We start from the raw sequence: 19,328 nt of genomic DNA, 5'->3' as shown, positions 1-19,328 counted from the left end.
CATTATGCTTGTTCAAAAACATAGACCCCCATCTAACTGCATAATAACAGTGCTTAACAGGAGTTACACTTATGAGCCAATTTATGAAGTAAAATATAAAGAAATTCTGGTTTGAAAGTGTCGATGTTGTAAATCTTTGTATCATGGCTAGCATTGAGACCTACCTCTTTCAGCAGAGAACATGCCAGCATCAAAATTTCTTTCAAAGCGGTGTCACGGAATGAGGTAGCTATTTTACGATGCTTTGATGAAGGTCTAGAATAATCAACCTAAAAAACAGAGAGAGAACTCATGGATAAACGGGTCTTCATTTGGACTCATTAAAGCAAGGCTGCAGAACTTTGGCCCTCCTGCAGATGCTGGCCTACAACTCCTATCATCCCTGAGTAGTGACCACTATGGATTGGGATGATGGGAGCTGTAGTCAATCAGAATAGAGGGCAGAAGTTTTGAAGCCCTGCATTAAAGCATATTTCCTTGCAGCATGTTACTGTGTATTTGCCCATTTATATACTATTCTTTAATTCACAGGTTCCTTCCTTTCTTCCAATCTTCCTCTTCCTTGAGTAGTGTCAAATTGGAAATAAACATGTGAATATTGCTTCTGTCTGGAGATCAGTGTAGTCTGTAGGCAGTATTTAGGTTTGTCTGAAATTCCTCTGGGGGCAGAATGCTCTAGAACAAGCTGCATGAGGCAACTTCAAGTGAAGGAAATCATGCACGAAAAAAGTCCAGTCTCCAGACATTAGGGGTGTGCAGAACTGTTTCGAGCTCAAACCCAGTTTGGCCTTAAACTGGACCAGCCCCCACAAAAAGGGGGCGAGTCTGAGTTCAAGCCAAACTGGGCCTAGTTCAAATTGAACCGGTTCAGCCCAGTTCAGCTATGCTTGTAAAGGGCAATCCGGTAATGATACCCCTTTAAAAGCAAAGGGGACTGCCTAAGTAAAAAGGGGTTTTAGAGGTGGACGGGGTGGGTGGGCAAGAGGGCACCTTACCAGCAATGGCGGTGTGGAGGCTCCGTGGCAGCAACTGTTCCACGGCGGCCCCTCTCAGCCTCGCTGGTGCTCTACCCCACCCTGTGGGCATCCTGGTTCCAACCTCTGCACATGTAGAGATCACTTGCATGAGCAGAGGTCACGCAAAGAGGGGCTACCTGCAGTGCAGCGGGTAGCACCAGCGAGGCCACTGCCAAGGAGCTGTTGCTGTGACCACTAGTAAGGTGCCCTCTTGCCTGCCCCCCCCATCAAACCCTTGTTCACTCAGGGAATCCCCTTTGCTTGTAAAGGGGAATCCTTACAGGATTCCCCTTTGCAAGCAAGGCATTTGAACGAGGTTCAACCCAATTCTATAGCATGAACCAAACCACCGGCTGGTTCGAACAAACTGGAGCACAGACCAGCAGTTTGGTTCAAATTCAGCTTGAATTAGAACCAAACTGCCAGACGCGCAAAATATGTATCCTACAATCCTTTGTAGCCACCTTTATAGTTCCCAGAATATCTCACAGTATGTAATACCAGAACATGTTACTTTAGAATATTCTGCCAATGAATAGGGCAGTTCCTTTATTAGAGGCAAGGACAACCTGTGTGTTTCAGAAGGCTGGCAGTAGCACCTTAGGTCTAAATACACGGATTGGAAGTAATGCCCACACTAGACTTTATGTCCATCACATGACTGGGGACTGAAGTGTAGGAAGCCTTTAACCCTACCTCCACCATGGTCCTAATACCATCCCCCAACTCTGCTATTTTGTAAGAGAGAGAAAAACTACCACTGGCACAAGTGGAAGTTCCCCCCACTGCCAAATAACAACTGAGGCAAAAAAGGAATCAGATCAGGACTGTGATGGAGGGTAGGGTTAAAGGCCTCTCCTTCCACACAGCAGTCCCAATCCAGATCAGGGCCCCATGCCGATGCTAATTACGTTTGGGGAAAAGCACACAGGCCCCAAACATGTGATACGTGTATCATCTAGTTTGAGTCTCAGTCGCTCTGATTCAACAGAACTTACTTCAAAAGCAAGCATGCACAAAATGACAGCTAAACTGACCTGTGCTTAATCGGAAAAGTGGTATATAGATATTCATAGTAGTAGAAAAAAGAGATGAAATAGGACAAGGAAAATATCAAGAACAATCTTTCTACCCAGAAGGATGGTTGAGAGAGCAAACATAAAAGCCACAGGAGTTTCAGAGGGCTTTCCCAAGAGAAAAATCACCACCACACTGACCCATATGAGACATGAATCTTATTCAAACAACCATTAACTGAGTAGGACAAACATCCTACCTAGCGTCCGGAGCTGTGCACACACTCCTAATCTTCGGTCGTGTGTGCAAGTAAGGTAGGAGGCTGGGGCATGATTTTTGGTCATGCAAAAGCAACTAGGGGCATGATCCTCTGCTAAGCATTAGCTGTGTAGGACAAGCACACCCTACCCAGATTCCATCCCCAGTTTTTGAAAGAGGTAGAAGGAAAAAACATCCTAATAAGGATTTGTGACAATGGCCTTGCAGCTTCAACAATCTCTTTAAGCTTCTTCTATTGTCTATGTTAAACAGTGGGAGGGAGATTTGAGTAAGCTATCCAAGAGCGCAAAGGTAACAGCCAATAAAAAGGGCAAATTGAGTTTCTGTGACCCTTTTTTCAAGCTTATAACTAGTTCTAGTGGGATTGACACTATTCCTCCCATTCAACAGGTACTGACACAATCAAAGCTTCATTTCACACCAGGAAGTCTCATTTTCTTAAGCCATTTGACTGTTTACAACATAGATATCCAACTCTCAGTCATCCCCCACCCCGCACAAGACACTCCAACAATTCTCAGATAGCATTACAACATTTTAAGAGGAAAAAGATCTACTTACAAAGTTCATTTCCTGAGTCAATTCTGAAAGAATCATCACTCCTATTATGCAGTGGTCCACAGTCCCCTACAGTACATATTAATAGAAGTGTTAACATTTCACTATAAAGATTTCGACTGGCTTTGAAAAATTCCAGCCTACACCTTGCATTTTAAAGGAGGAGGAATTTCCTAGTTCCCAGCACAGAAATATATAATAAGGGGGGAGGGGGAGAATGCACATTCTCTCAAAACATTTTACACCATTTATTCTTCTGTTCTGTGTACAGGAGAACCTTGTTACTCATGGGGGTTCTGTTTCTTGGCTACTGTCGCGAGTAACAGAACCGCGAGTAATAAGTCATTATTGCTGGTTCCAGGCTGGAGGAGAAACGGGGGGAAACAGCAAAAAAAAAGCAACACCCCCCCCAAAAAAAACCCTACTGTGGCATGCTCTGCAGAGTCCGTACGTTGCCAGGAATCCCGCCATGTGTCCAGGAATGCCCCAAAATAACGTGAAAAATCGTGGGGGGGGGGAGTAAAAAAAGGTCTGTTTTTGCAAGGAAAGGAGCCATTTTGTAAGGAAAGGAGGCAACCCGAGACAAAATGGCAGGCGGAATTGACCTCCGTGGTCACTTCTGGCCCTCTAGGACCCACGGATACGTGGTATTAACCCCTTCATATCCAGGGATACTGAAAAAGGGTGTCAATTAGACACCCTGTGGATATGTGGAACCGCAAATAGCAGTTCCACGGATTACAAGGTTCTCCTGTATAGCAACTCCAGAACAACAACAAAAACAGTACCAGAGAATTCCAGTAATAAAGATGGCAGAAGCTATGCCTCTATATCCCATACGCCCAACCAGTCTCTATTCTTAATGGTTCTGAACACATTTATAAGCTGCCTGAGACTATGAGGATCTAATTTTAAAACTTATCGGAATCCAAAGTATTCCTAATAACCAAGATATTACAATAGTAACTATCATGCATAATAGCTGTTTCTTTCTTACTTCAATTGCTCCAACTTTTTTTTTTTACAGAAAGTTGTGCTTATTATATAGATAAGAACAGATATAACTCTATTCTCTAATATATATCCACAAATTCTGTTTCTTCATCGCCCCTTTCATTTTATCTCCATTACTAATGGCAGAGGCATATTGGATGATCCACTGAAGTAACTGCCTTCCTCTACCTTTGTCAAAAAATAATTTTGAGGATGAGCTGGGGTGCCTTCTATAGGATGCAAGTCCCAAGTTCTGTTTTAGGTGCAAAGACAAGCATATGCTGGAAAAGGTCTCTTCTCATAGGGAGGAATGAGGGAAGGGGGGAAACCACCCACTGTAGTTTCAAAGCAGGAATCCCATGCCATTTCAAAAGGATGGAAAGAGACACAGATTGTTTGTGGTAGCAAGTACAAGTGTGTACACATTTTGAGGGGAAAGAATGAATATGTGCATGTCAGGGGGGCTGGACTAGAATGTGCACAGATGTGTAGAGGAAGGGGAGTTTCTCTCCTTGTGACAGGTAAGGATTGCCTAGGCCGACCTCCCTGTTGCTCACTCCCAATGCTAACCTCCGTCACCAAAAGCAAGGGAGCTAAATCACCCTGAGTTGTCCTCTCTCTTCAGGCTCTTGCCTCCGCTCTTTCCAGAGTCCTCTGGGTTGCTGAGTCTGGGACTGATCCTTTCTGGCTGGTGCCTGGCTGGCTTAGGAATAGCCAGCTACAGGCTTGGCAGGAGCCTGACTGCTGGGCATCATTGACCCATATGGGCTTCCTGACAGAAGTGTCTGTCGGCTCAGAAACAGAGCCATACCTCCCTGTCATCTTGCTCTCCCTGGGATGAGGCTCTGCATCTTGCTGCGGCAGGCTTTTCAGGCAACAGCCCCTGGGAAAGCCTTGGCCTGTAGGGTTAACCATTGGCTCCTCTTACAAGAGGAAGGGTTTAAGAAGCATCCTGGCTGAGGCAGGCTTTGCGTCCATTTGAAGTTCTTCTTGGTCTTGGTGCGTTCTGTCTGGTTTTCTCTGGCTTGACTACTTGTCTTGTCTGACTTTGGGCTTACTGCTTGACCCCCTGATACTTCTGGTCTGTCTCCTTGGCCTACCCATGGACTTTATTCTTGACATACAGCTCACTGCATGATCCCAGTCAGTCTACCAGTTTCCAACCCCTGCCATCACTCTGACTCTTGCCTCTTCTCCTGCCCCCAGTTCTTGACCATTTGCCTGATTCTTCCAGTCTCGGCTTCAAGCCCTGAACACCTAAGGCTGCTACCCACAACTCAGACACTTGACTAGCCTTAGCTTTAGCTCTGCTGCCAGAGTGACTGGGATGCTATGCCACTCGGCCAAAAGCACAGCCTCCCATGCAGTGCCATTGACTCCCACTCCCGACTGGTAGAAGGGGCCATCATCAGACAAGAATATTCCTAGCTACTTTATATTGATTCAGAACATTGGTCCAGCTAATCTAAGTATAGTCCACTCTGTCTGTTAGTGGGTCTCCAAATGGTAGACACACATCACAAGTCATACTATAGGCACGCTCTGCCATGCTCCAGGAACTACCAACAGACTCACTGCTGCACTAGAAAGACAGATACATTTCCTAATTTAAAACTGGACTGTTTTCATTCAATGATAAACCAAGTACATGGGCCGAAGCATGACATTTACTACTGATGAACACCTCTCTGTTTGAATGGTAAAAATTCAGCCAAGTATTAGAAATATGGCTTCATTAGCTTTCCCACAGGAATATAACTCAGTGAAGGAAGTCTCTTAAGCAGCAAAGTTTTGAGCTTGAATCTCTATTATTAACAAATTAACTACAGCAAATTCACACTGCAACCATTTTAATAATAAATGTAAAATCAAATTACATTAATAAAAATAACTGCAAAAAAGCCAGAGTATTTTTTTCATATTTATTTTTAATAAAACAGAAGGCACCCCCCCACCCCCGTTTACACATTGTGCTTTCCTAATGATTTTAAAGAGCATTATATCCAACACATTATCAGGGAATTCCGCCCTCCGCCCCCATAAGAAAAAAAAAAGCCACTACAATGACATTTAAGAGCAGATAGTTTCATATTTGTAAAAGTAGAATCAGCTCTGTTCAGCCAACACCACACTGGGTGGTCTTAGACAAGTAAGACTTTTGCAGTCACATTTCCCTCCCCACAGATGTAATACTGGGATAACAACACTGGCCCTTCTCCATATCTGTAAATGGAGTAATGCTACTTGTCTTATGGCCAAACTAGACAATTCATATATTGTGGGACTGGGTCATACATGCCTGATTTTTACAATGTGAATAGCAGGGGGACCCAATCCAAACCAGGACCATGGCAAGGATGGAGGCTTTAACCCTTTGTCTCTGCTGCATTGCCATGGAACTCTGTAGCTACTCTCCACTGCAGGAGAAAAGCTCCCATTATCACCACAGTCTCATTCCGCAGTCTCATTCTAACCTGGCAAAGAGGCATCTTTTAACGCGGTGATTCTCTTTTATTTAGCAGGGGGAGAGTAACTGGCAGACGTGAAATTAGGGTAGGTAAGGCAGGGCACATGCCCTAGGCACCAGGTGAAGGGGACGCAAAAGTGCCTGCCATGCTCCGCCCGCGCCCCCACCACCATCAAACTAATTTTTTTTCCAATTCCCCCCAATTGAATTGGTGGGCGTTGCTGGGCGGGCCTGCTGCTCACCCACGGCTACCGCCACAGCGGGCCAGCATCTCCGGTCCCCCCCCCCCACTCACGCAGGTGCAGCAGCCAGCGCGCTCACGACTTACTCACGAGTCACGAGATCTCCAGTCTGGGAGGGCTGCCCGTGGCTGGAGCAGCTTGTTGGTTGTTTCAGTGGGCACTCATTGGCTGGCTGTGCGCCCTGTGCTAGCCAGTTCAATGAATCAACACTGCGCCCCGCACATGCTCCTTGAACAACCACGTGGGTCAGGTCTTGTAGAGAGGGAGAGCAGCAACTGCTGTGCTGGCCTGACTCTGGCACTGGCGCTGTGCCTGCTCGGTAGACTGCAGCAGTAGACAGTAGTACTACTTGCTTCCTCATGTGTGCCTAACCCATTTACAAGTAAGTAAACTATTGCTCTCCAAAATGATCTCTGCCTCTCGATCGTGTCGTGTGTGCTTCTGTTCCGGATCCCACCCACCCCCATATAAAGACTAAGAATCCTTGGAGGGTGGGGGTCTGGGCTGGGGTGTGCTGCTTGAATTGGGGTCTAGGGGGTGGGTGCATCACACAAATTTATGCCTTTAATCTGGTTGCCTCCCTCCAAATGGAAACTGAAGTGGGGAGGAGTTTCTTCTTTTTCTGCAGGGCTCCAGCAAGCAAGCCCTCCCTGCCTTGGGTGGGTGTGTTTTGGTGCTCCTTAGGGCAGACTGTATTAGAATCCACTTTAAGTCCTCGTTCTGCATCTTCTGGGTGCAGAGCCCTGTGTGTGTGTTTTCCCTCCACCATGTTGCTTCCCCCAGCACCTTCCTTAGTAAGAGAGGCGCTGCTTCCTTAGCCCTGTGTTTGTTTGTTCTCCCCCGCCCCACACCTGCAGCAAAGCGTGGCTTCCTCACCCCAAAGTTTTGGCTGCACACAGTGATTTCCTTGGGAGTTGAGGGGAAGAAGAGAAGCTGGGGGCCCCAATCCCAAGCAGCTCTTGGGGCAGCCGTGCACGGAAGAGAGTGGCAGCAGCAGGTAGGCTCCCCACCCTGAGCGGTGGTAATGATAAGGCAAGGGAAATGATAAGGCAAGGTTTCCGATTTCTGTGCTGCCAACACACAGCAGAGGAAGATGAACTCACAACTCTTTCCTGCTCTCTCTGCTGTTGTCCTAAACAATAATCTTAGGATACTTAAGCTTTTATGTAACTTTCCTGTGTTGTTAGATATGCTTCTAGGCATACAATGGGTTGAAGAGACAAAACTGTTCCACCTAAAAGCTATGTAAATCTATTTCTTTGCCCTTGATTTGGAAAGCCCTTCAACTAGAGCAGGGGTTCCCAACCAGTGGCACTCCAGATGTTGCTGCACTACAACTCCCATCATCCCCAGCTACATTTTGTGGCTGGGATGATGGGAGTTGTAGTTCAGCAATGTCTGGAGTACCACAGGTTGGGAACCCCTGAACTATGGTAAAGTTATCTGAAAGATGGGTGTCAGACTGGACGGGGGGGTGCAATTTCAGTGCTTGCCCTAGGCATTATTTTCCATAGATACGCCTCTGGTAACTGGCCCTATCCACCCCCAGCATAGTACCTTCAGTGACTGTTGCTGGTATCTATCTTAAGTTTCTTTTTAGAATGTGAGCCCTTTGGGGACAGGGTTCCATCTTATCTGTTTGTTATTTATCTGTATAAACCACCCTGAGCCATTTTTCGAAGGGCAGTATAGAAATCAATCAATCAAATTCCTGATTGGGCCCTGCACATTAGAAAAATCAAGCACATCCAGGCCCAAATCATCCAAGAGGCATATCATCTAGTTTGGCACCCACAAAGATGACTAAGATAAGCATTGTAGTAAGGAGTACCAAGTATGTGATCTGGTTTGCATACTGAGAAATGCCACTTTAAAAAAACACAAACCTATGATTATAGATCATGCCCTATTTATTACCCTGCTTTTTTGTGAACCACTTTGTGGTTGGTTGGTTTTAAGCTGATCTTAACATTACCTTACTTTGGCTTTTCCTCTACTCACCTAATTCCAGAGATTGTCACTGCCAAAAGCAGTGAGTCAGATGGTAGGTATCAAGAATGACCAGGAAAAGCTCAACCCACCAGTTTGTCCTGAGTGGAAATTAGCTACTGTAATTTCCAGTGACTCTAAAGAAGTTCCACGGAAATCTTCCTTCCTTACCACACTATACCTCAGATTATGTAAATGCATCACCAAATTCAGGGAACATGTTTCCCCAAAAAGAGAGAACAAGTTCTTTGAAACTAGATTCTCTTTCCCCCCATTGCCTTTCATAATCTGAAAACACAAATCTACCTTTTTCCATTTACATTTTTAAAAATTCTTGCATAGAACAGATAGCAAGACAGAACAACAATGAAAACTTCTGCTATAAGAAACACAAAAAGGAATGTCACAGTATATAATACTCATTATATTATATATTAAGCATATAATACTCCATGCCAATGTCATATTGCACTAGCACTCACGCTCTCTCTCTCTCTATATATATATTTATATATATATCAATGCTACTTTTTGGTATATTTTGTCATCTAGTTACACACACATGTTCTATTTATGAACAGTTCATAAATAGAACATGACATTCTATTCATTAATAGGACGTGATTCTCAACCATATTTATAAAGATGTTTTATCTAGATTCAGCTTTAAAGATCTGTACCAGGTCTACTTTTGTCTTACATCACAAGGGAGCACTGGAGGCTCCTCATTTGGGGCATAGGGGCGTAGCCCCGCCAGCCCCTCATTCTCTCAGACATACCATCTCTTCCTCTATGTCTTTCCCTTTATGTGTCTGTCTCTTGCTTGATTGTTGCTTTTGCATTTTCACTGCTTGCCAGTAGATGGCACTGGCTCTTGGTCTTTTCCCTAAATTCCTTTGTAAAGCCATTTGCTCCCTCTTAGGGATCCACTGCCCCCAAATAAAGTAATTACCATACTTAGTCACTATCCAGATTGCATATTTAGTGCATCAGCACCAATCACGATGTGCCTTTCATTTCTGCCACTGCCCCCAGTGTGGGCAGAGGCTAGGCTAGCCTATAACCAATCGAAAATCAGAATAGCTTACAGGCACCTATTCTGACCATTAGCCAGCAAACAAGGCCAGCCCAGTTATCTGATTTCCCAGGGTCCTTCTAAGCAGACTCTCTGGGGATCTGTATGCAAAATGGAAGCCTGCAAGCAAATGGAATTCAGAACAGGTAGGAGTCCCAGCTACCTTTCTCCAGTCTCCACTTCTCCAGAGGGAAGCCAGCTCTTTTCTCCTCATTCAGCACCCCAACCAAGCCCTCAGGAGGCACTGGATTTCTTTAGCAAGAGAGCATGGGAGCTCTTTTCTTTTCCTTTCAAAAAATGCCACTAGCAAGTCTTGGCAAAATTCAGAGATCTAGAGAATGAGGGGGGAAGTGGGAGATATGGTGGACTGGCACTTTCTCTCTCTCTCTCTCTCTTTTAAACCAACAAGCAAGCAGCTGCCTGCTCTCTTCTTCTGGGACTTTAAGCAAAGCCTTGTATTAGCTCCTTTTTCTCTTACTCTCTCACCTCTCTTGAGGGTGAAAGACAAGGCTTTTTAACTGAAATTAACAATTAACAAATTAACAAGGCTTTTTAACTGAAATTACTTATTGAACAACTTCAAACTTATCCTGTTTGAAATGTGTGTGTCTTTTATGCAGATATATCTGTGTTGTTGTTGTTGTTGTTGTTTTTAAAAGAATTCTGAGATTGCCTATTGCCTTCTCTTCATGGGCAGCCTAACAGGCACAGCTTGGAAACCAGGCCAATCCAAAATAGTGAAATAGCTCCATTGAGCTTATGCCAGTTTTTGTTTGCTGTTGGTTGGTCATCTTGCAGTTGGTTGGTCATCTTGTTTTACTTTGGGGCGGTGTGTGTGTGTGTGTGTGTGTGTGTGTGTGTGTGTGTGTGTGTGTGAGTGATAGTAGTAGTAGTATTTGAAGGCAAGGTCCTCAACTTAAGTTCTTTGGACAAGTTTGTGATTTATATGGCTTAATTTTCCAATCTGACAAAGGATTCACTGAAGTAAATGTTGCATAGAATTGCAGTCAATTCTATACAGTTTATTCCAAGTAAAGCCTTAATGAACTCATTGGGGTTTACTCCCAAGTACTGCTGTGTACATGGGACTACAGCCCAAGGAAATATCCCAGAAATGTTTATATCATGAGAAAAGGAGAAATCAGGCTTGCTTTAAAACACACACACACACACCAGTATGCATGTCCATATTTGTAAAAAGAAAGGAAACTAGTAGACTGTGTGTGGCCAAATACATTGTGGTATTTTCAAGTGGTGTGAAACATGTGTATGCAGGCATTACCTACAAATAGGTATTCAAGACTCCAAATCTTCCCCACCCCCTTCAGTTGATCTTCTTAGCCTAGTTCTGCATGAGGTGAGGAGGAGAGGGCTGAGATTACAAGGAGGAGGAGAAATGGAGGCAATTCTGATAGAAGAAGGGATGGAGCTACTGAGGGGAAGAAGAGGCAAGGGGACTTTACAGTGAGAGGGCATTGATACATTCCACACTGACACCCACCATGAAGCACTCTAAGGGCAGGATTCCTTTACTCACAGTCAACCAAAGGGTAAATTTAGCACCAAAAAGAGTAGCATGAGTAAACAATTTTACAGCTGCCAAGTGTTGGTGGGTATAATGGAGATTTTGGTTGAGACAAGTAAACAATTTTACAGATGGAGAAAACCACGGCCTGGTGATTCACTTCTTTTTAACTTAGGGTTGGACCTACCTACTATTAGCCCCGCCTATGATTACCCCTTGCTCCCTTCCCTTCCATCCCCCCATCCGCAAGAAGCAGCCACCGCCATTGCAAGAGAGAAAAAGCTTAGGGTAAGAGCTCATGGTAGCAGCTCTTGAAGAGAACACCAACGGCTTGATATAATTCTGCTCTTTTACTATTACTTTTTTATTTGTGTTTGTTTGGGTTTTTTTGTTATTTCAATTGCAGGGTTTTGACTAACTAGGCAAACAGGTAGTATATAAATCAATAAATATTTCAGATAGCCCAGAATATACCATTCGCAGAATTTTTTTTCCATTCCACATCTCTTTAGGATTCCACACATGGAATTCAATAGAAGGCACTGGTGTATTTTAATAATCAGTCATGCTCAGTTTTTCTTACCTGTAAGAACTTTTTAACATCAGCAATAATGTCTCTAAAGATGAGCTGGTCTTTTTGAACATCAAACCACCCCAACTTTGTGATTTTAGCAATTACTTGAACAAGAGCTTGGATCACAAAAAGGGTCAGTTTGGGTTGAGATGCTACATAGTTTAAAATGTAGTTTCCTGTACCAAAATACCAAAGTTAAATCAACATTATTCTATGCTAAATACAATCAAACAATTCTAATGTAACCATGAAATTCCAGAGAGAGTCTGCAAAGGGTGATATCTTAAAAACCGAGCAGTCATACTATATTAGCTGAATGCTCCAAATGCAGCTGCTCTTATACATTAAGTACATTTTTGGACAAGGCTGCCATTCCTTCTGTGTGGATTTCCCACAGTAATAATGTTTTAGCTACATGTGACAGATTTATAAAAACTGTTCTGTATTCTAATTCTGATCTCTTTTTGAGCACACTACGGCCTCACTATATCAAAAACCAATATTGAATGGAAACTACCAAGGTTACAGGTTCAGCTTGCCAGATTCCAATTATCTTTTGTTCTCTCTAGTGTTGTTCATCATGACTAGTGATGAGTACCGCTGAATACCAGTTGCAGAGGAGTAACAGCAGGAGAGAGGGCATGCCCTCAACTCCTGTCTGTGGCTTCCAGCAGCATCTGGTGAGCCACTGTGAAACAGGATGCTGGACTAGATGAGCCTTGGGCCTGATCCAGCAGGGCTATTCTTATGTTCTTCATTTGTTCACTTTGTATGTTGAGGGGACAGAAGGGCGGCCTGCCTCACTCCTTTTCTCAGTGTACCTGCTAACCTGCTCCCTGACCATTGCACATTCAGTCAAAGGTCTGACATGAGATGTTAACATGGAGCAGTCTGTACAATTAGGACTCCAGAAAATTTGGAAAACATGTATAGACATGTAGGCACCCCTTTCAAACCTTTGGTGAAATTTCTGAAGGTCAGTAGTAGGGATGGGAGATGCATAGCTGTCAGGGGCAGTGGCCTGCTTCCCCTCCAGGCACTGAGAGATCTGTATGAACAGGACTCTTACATTGTATTGATTTCACAATTACTCAATTCAACGTTCCTGGCAGATAAGACACTATGGGAAACATATGTATCCTGCACCTCCTTGGCCTTTCCTGGCTGCCAGTTGGAATTGGTTGTCCTTCATTACATTCAAAATTCTAATTAAATGTTTTCATAGGCTTGATCACCAATTTATTATTTAAAATATGTATATACCACTTTTCAACAAAGAAATTCTCATAGCAGTTTGCATTGCAAAAGAAATGAGAAGATGGTTGTCTATCTCAAAAGGGCTCACATCTCAAAATACACACAAAGGAGATACCAACTATCATATGTTACATATTTAAAACCATTCTGAGAGAGGGCAAACTATATATTACATTAAACATGAGACTGGGGCTGACATTCTTGTTTTTTTTATAATTTAAATAGCTGCTAGGGGGCATCCAGGAGAAGAGCCATATCCGGCAGGAGAAAGGCTTTAGAACCATCCCCTGCAACTATGATTTGCTCTGGGAGGGAAGCTCCCCTTGATGTCAAGTACATGCTTAATGCAATGTATAGTTTGGGTATTCTGAACAGAGAAGATACAAGGAAACATATCAGACTAATTACTAGGATAATCTGAATATGTACATGATGGCTAACATTTCAATATGGGAAGAAAAAAGCAGTACTCACTGATGTCTATTCTTTGCTGAATAGGTAAAGGGGTTGTTTTGCATACAAGTTTAGAGAGGCATGTTGCTGCTAAAAGTTGCGCATAGGATGTCTAGAAAAAATGCACACAATTCAGGTGTTAGTAATAAAAATAATAAACTATCCCTTTAACCCAACACAGTTTATATAACCAAATCGAAAATGATAATCTTTCGACAAAAATCCTCCTCTTAATACCTTGCTATCACCAAGCTGTACATTAGCTGGATTTTGATATAACAAAGCCAAAAGACCTGGAACTTGCTGTTCTGGCACAGCAAGGTTGAAGAATATCAACAGCTATTCCTCCCAGCACACACAATACATACAAATACACAGGCATGCAGCAATGTAATACTAATAGGCAGACACCTTTTTTAATTATGGCTTTTTCATATTTAGCAGCGAGAGCAACTGTCCCCAGTATAGTGTTCCTACCACTGACTGTTGCTGGTGTCTTCTCTGTGCTTCTTTTTAGACTGTGATCCCCTTGGGGAGAAAGAAAACATCTCATTGCCCCCACACAGTAAATGCAGAGGCAAGAGATTTCCTTTTGAGGCAAGGCTACAATATTTGGGGGTTTTTAGTTTGTAAAGAAGCAACTACAGGGAGACACGATAAGAGATGTATAAGATCATGCATGGACTAGATTCACAACACTAGAATCAGGGGTCATTCCATGAAACTGAAGGAAATTTAGGACCAACAAAAGGAAGTACTTTTTCACAAAACACATAATTAATCTATGGGATTCTCTGCCAAGGGATGTGGTGATGGCCACTAGCTTGGATGGCTTTAAGAGGGGCTTGGACAAATTCATGGAGGACAGGATATCAACGGCTACTAGTCTGGTGGCAATAGACCACCTCCAGCCTCAGAAACATGATGTCTCTAAATACCAGTTGCAGAGGAGCAACAGCAGGAGAGAGGAGGCATGTCCTCACCTCTTGCCTATGGGCTTCTCAGAGGCATCTGGTGGGCCACTATGGAAAACAGAATGCTTTGGGCCTGATTCAGCAGGGCTGTTGTGTTTTACTGTACAGGGAGCAACTTTATTAACAAAAAACATGGGATCTGAAACAAGATTAACTAGTCAGTTAATCTAAACCCAACCTGGTGCAGCTAGCAGCTTGGTGTGCCACAGTGCAACTCCTTAATATCACCCACAACCAAAGCTTAAGACAAGTGTCAGGATCAATAGCTGCCCTGATCATCATAATTTGTAGCCACAACTGCTAAGGTACCTTGAGGAATTCCTGATACTTTCACCACCACCCAAGCCCTAAGATCCTTAAATAGGTGACCTGCAGTGTTCCCTCTAAGGTGTGTGCATGCGCGCACGCTCACATGTTTTTTGATATCCGCTCAGATAATTTTAGATTCCGCTCAGGTTGAATCGGGAAGGCCCTACTCTCTGAATACATGTGCGCGCACACTGCCTTGATACTGCCGCCCAGAACAAAACTCATTCTGCACAGAGATGAAAAAAATTAGCAAGAGAACACTGGTGACCTGAGGTGGACAGTCCCTCCAGGAGCTCTGGCCCCTTGCCCTCACCCTGAATCCCAGAGTCTTGAGATGTTTGTCTAGATAAATGCCTTCATGAATTGATGCCTCAGAATGCCTGGCAGTTCCCCTAAACCTATGGTTCCTCTATCCTCACCACCCTGCCATTGTGAACAAATTTTCCCATAAATTAAAAGGGGATGCTTTGACCTACCCAACTCCTGCTGCTGTCTATACAGCGCAAACTTCTCCCACTGAATTCCTAGGACAATCTGGGTTGTGGGATGGGGGGGGGATTCCTACTCAGCCCCTGCAGGACAACCAGCTAGACCTGCACTGCCTCATGGGTTGCTATTGCTTGGATTCAAGTATGGCTGGAGCTTTAAAATGCCCAGCATCTAACACCCATGGGCCCTTTCCAGCACATAACAGTGTACTTCTAATCTGGCAACTCTCTCTCCCACCTCTGCCATATTTGGAAATAGTTTAGACCAGGCCTGCTCAACTTCAGCCCTCCTGCAGATGTTGGCCTACAACTCCCATAATCTCTGGCTACTGGCCACTGTGGCTGGGTGGGGATTATGGGAGTTGTAGTCCAAAAACAGCTGGGGGCCCAAAGTTGAGCAGGCCTGGTTTAGACAAACTGGATTACTTACTCAACATCTAACTTAGGTCCTTATTGGTATTTCAGATATTTGAAATCCTACCCCACAATAAGTGTTTTCGGGCCTCTTGAGCATGGCACTTGATGACATCATTGCCAAATGATGCTAGAGCCAGTTACCTGTGCTAAATGAACAAAGAGGCCCCTTTTAAAGTGGTGGCTTTAGCAGAGCAAGAGCAACTGCCCCTATCCAACCCCAACACAGCATCATTCCACTGGTGGTTGCTGGTGTCTTCATTTTGTTTCTTTTAAGATCATAAGCCCTTTGAGAACAGGGAAGCCTCTTATTTTTCTATGTCAACCTCTAAGAACCTTGTTGAAAAGCAGTATCCAAATATTTGTAGTAGCAGTTGTGCCAAGTGGGTTCAGACGTTCCTGAGGCCTTCATACTGCAGAAGTACATCCCTCTCCAGCCTCCACTTCCAAGTAATATACTAGAAATGGAAGAGATGGCCTGGAAAACCTGATTTGCAGCACAGAGAAAACAGAGGGATCTGATAGTTCCAAATGCACAGTGTATCCAAGAGAGTTGGGGATCACAGACATTCTACAAGTCAATGTCAAGCACCAGAGCACACAAACCTCTGACCAGATGTAACTCAGTTCCTTTCCAGATTTTATTGCCTTCATTTGGACATTCAATTAATTGAGCACAATGCCCACAACTGGTTCAGTTTTACCATACCCCAGAGGATCCAGCTGAAAATCCAGATGCTGGAGCTTGACAGCATCTCTATCAGATAATATAATAAAGCATACACATGGGGTTTTCACTTGTTGTTCTACAGATGCCTAGGGTCCTTTCCCTCTCCAGAGGTAAACAGGAAAAGGCTCCACTTTAATCTGTTAGATCACAGGCTTGGATCGATGTCTAGAATGCTTCTACCATTTTACCCAAAGGAGCTTTTGTCCATTCATTTTAACTAGCAATGCGCCCGAATCATTTTGGCGCCTCTTTAGAGGAGGCACCAAAATGATTTGGCTCCCTGCAGCCGAAATGTTTCGAGGTGAGGCAAGAGGTTCCTTTAAAAGGAGGTCTGCCTCTCCTAGAAGCCTCTGCTGCTCCGCCCCCACCCCCCATCATGGCACTGTTCTCAGAAAAGCATCCCCGTGAAAGCGGCAGCCCGTGCCTTTAACCCCCCCCCCACTGTGGCGATGGGATGCTTCCCCCAGCATCCCTTGCGCAGCATTGGCATGCAAATGGCCGACGGATGTGTTGATGCCATTTGTGTGCTGATGCCGTGCGAGGGATGCTGGGGGAACCATCCCGTCGCCACAGCAGGGTGGTTTAAAGGAGACAGTGGCATAGGCTGCCACTTTCACAGGGATGCTTTTCTGAGAACAGCACCGCAATGGGGCAGCGGAGGCTTCCAGGAGGAGCAGATAGGACCTGCCCACCTCCTAAGAGAACCCCTTGTCGCCCTTGGGATGGTGCCAAAACAAATCAGTGCACAACCCTAATCTTAACCAAACCTTATTAGGTAAAATGGTAGACAGAATTAACTCCTCAAGAATGTATTAACATATCACATTTGACATGTTCTTTTAAAGTTTTAATGACCATCAGTATTCACCATAATGGGTTTGTCTTGTATGTGTCATTTGAAGTCCGGAATCAAAACTAGAGCTAGAGGTGGGGGTGGGGGTCGGAAACAGAGTCCTATCTGGTTCTATTGCACTCAGCTTTGGGAGTATCTCCTTTCAAATCTCAGAAAGTTCACTGTCTCACCACTTTTACTTATTTTATCTATTTTGAATATTTTTATACCTCCTGCTATGTAACTCTCTAGGCAATGTACACATTTTAATATTAAAAATCACAGGTTAAAATACATAAAACACAGTAAACACAATATAAAACAAATTATTAAAATTCTAATTAAAATTACTTGTAACATTGCTATGTGTGAAAGACAAAAAATGTATTGGTGAGGAAAATTATCCAATATACATTGATAATACACAGTCTTGGGAATTGGTATGTGGACTTTTGCTAACAAATATAATGAATGCATGTTGAGATTATAACATTTCCACTTACTGTTCCTTGTTCCAATAAAAGCTGACATTGGCTAAGACATTCAGGACTGTTAATAAGCTCCAACAGCACCTTTTCTGCTTGTATTCGCTGTGCTAGATCAGTCCCCTCATAGAGTTGTTTACAAAGAACTTCTAACTCTGCCAAACTCTGTGGGGGGTAAAAATCAGACATTAGGATCTGTGTACAGCCCATCCCTAATATCCTTACACTACTACTTATTCACAAACACTGACATACAAGGTTATGAAAAACAGTTTGTTTTTCAATATGCAAAGTATTTCTAAATGATTGTGGGAGGGAGCGGTGGTGTTGCCCAATTTCGCTCACTCTCACCTCAAAACTAATTCATTCTATTGTCACACCGAAGAAGTTCCTTGGCCCTGAAGTGACATATGTGCAAAGGAAACAAGCACTGTTTGTCAGCTCCAAAACAGGAGATTGAGCTCCAGTGATTAAATTGCCTTCACAAATTAAAATCAGCAATGTCTTTTTCAGCATAACAAACCAGGAAGCGGGCAAAGGTCACAGTTAGAATCAATATATTCTGTGTTACCTTGATCTCTGCCATTTATTTCAAATGTGCCAGGAGAGGATATAAATTTAGTTTTTACCATGTGGCTTATGTTAAGTCAGGCCATAGGACATCGTTGCTAGTCAAAGACTCTAAACACAGGATCTCTTTTGTGCAAACACCCACACTAGATCTGATTTGCTCTATCTCCTACTCCCATACAGGTGCACAGGTTAACAATAATAATTATGCTAATATACTGTGAAACTATGTTGCGCCCACACAATGAAAATGTATCAAGTTTGTGTATCTTCCCTATGTTATTTAACAGTGTTTAGATATTATTAGGCATACTGAGGCACTGAAGGAGAAATTAATGGAATGGCTATAATCTGGTTAAACACAGTTCACATAGAGTTAAATGTTTACTGAGCTGTGGACTACTCAGAGTGCCTCTTTTGGAACACAGCACATGTCAATGTAGAGTCAGTATCCCAGTAATAGTAGCTTCATATCAAGGACAATTATTGGACTATATAGTAGATGAAAATACAAAATGTACTACCCCGCCCCTTCTCTACACCAATTATAACATGACCCACAAGAATTATGCAATACCATTCTATACAAGATAACTGTAAATTTGAGAAAACATTTTGAAAAATGCTATTGATACTTGATTGTACTACAGATGGAAAGACCCAAGACAAGTTATATCTATAGTTAAGTCAAAATAACTGCAGAAGCAACACTCTTAAATTCTAAAGGTTGTTGCCAGTGTGTGTTTGAAAACATGTTCTAACATCCAAACTAACCCTCTGTCAAGACGTCAGGCGTTCCCTCTGCATGGGGGTGGGGGCATGATTTTCAGCAATCTCCCCTTCCCACTGAGCTGCTTGTACCTCCAAAAAGACTTTCCTGAGGGTCCTTAATGACATAGTTTCAGGAAGCACAGGCAGTTGTAGAAAAAAGGGGAGGTCACCACAAACAGTCTCTCCTTAATGGAAACCATCAGTGCAGAGTTAATCTGAATATTGGTCATGATGTCATGGAAGGGTCATCCTATATAATAATTCCCTAGAGTGTGCGGCTGTGCTGCCCGTGTTTTTTTCGGCAGTTCTG

The 19,328-nt window shown here is 43.5% G+C and overlaps 1 protein-coding gene across 11 annotated transcripts in view; it reads right to left on the bottom strand.

Annotated features, from left to right (window-relative positions):
• RANBP17 (RAN binding protein 17) overlaps positions 1-19,328 on the bottom strand; it is a 352,447-nt gene that overhangs the window by 325,817 nt on the left and 7,302 nt on the right. For 7 of the 11 annotated variants that reach the window (XR_008313459.1, XR_008313462.1, XR_008313464.1 and 4 more), the window contains exons 1-5: positions 17,696-17,866; positions 13,467-13,557; positions 11,745-11,911; positions 2,874-2,939; positions 165-269 (exon numbers count right to left, since the gene is read on the bottom strand). Coding sequence is in view for 4 of the 11 variants with exons in the window: in XM_053284862.1 (XP_053140837.1) it covers positions 165-269; positions 2,874-2,939; positions 11,745-11,911; positions 13,467-13,557; positions 17,696-17,866 (600 nt within the window). In the remaining 7 variants the exon portion in view is untranslated. Of the gene's footprint in view, positions 1-164; positions 270-2,873; positions 2,940-11,744; positions 11,912-13,466; positions 13,558-17,695; positions 17,867-19,328 lie in introns of those variants that run through there. The other 4 variants (XR_008313461.1, XM_053284861.1, XR_008313463.1 and 1 more) reach the window with 3 other exon arrangements.

Source organism: Hemicordylus capensis, chromosome 1 (genome assembly GCF_027244095.1).
Source record: "Hemicordylus capensis ecotype Gifberg chromosome 1, rHemCap1.1.pri, whole genome shotgun sequence".
Classification (NCBI taxonomy): domain Eukaryota; kingdom Metazoa; phylum Chordata; class Lepidosauria; order Squamata; family Cordylidae; genus Hemicordylus; species Hemicordylus capensis.
Note: the sequence above shows the minus strand (reverse complement) of the source record. Positions and strands in the feature narration are given on the sequence as shown.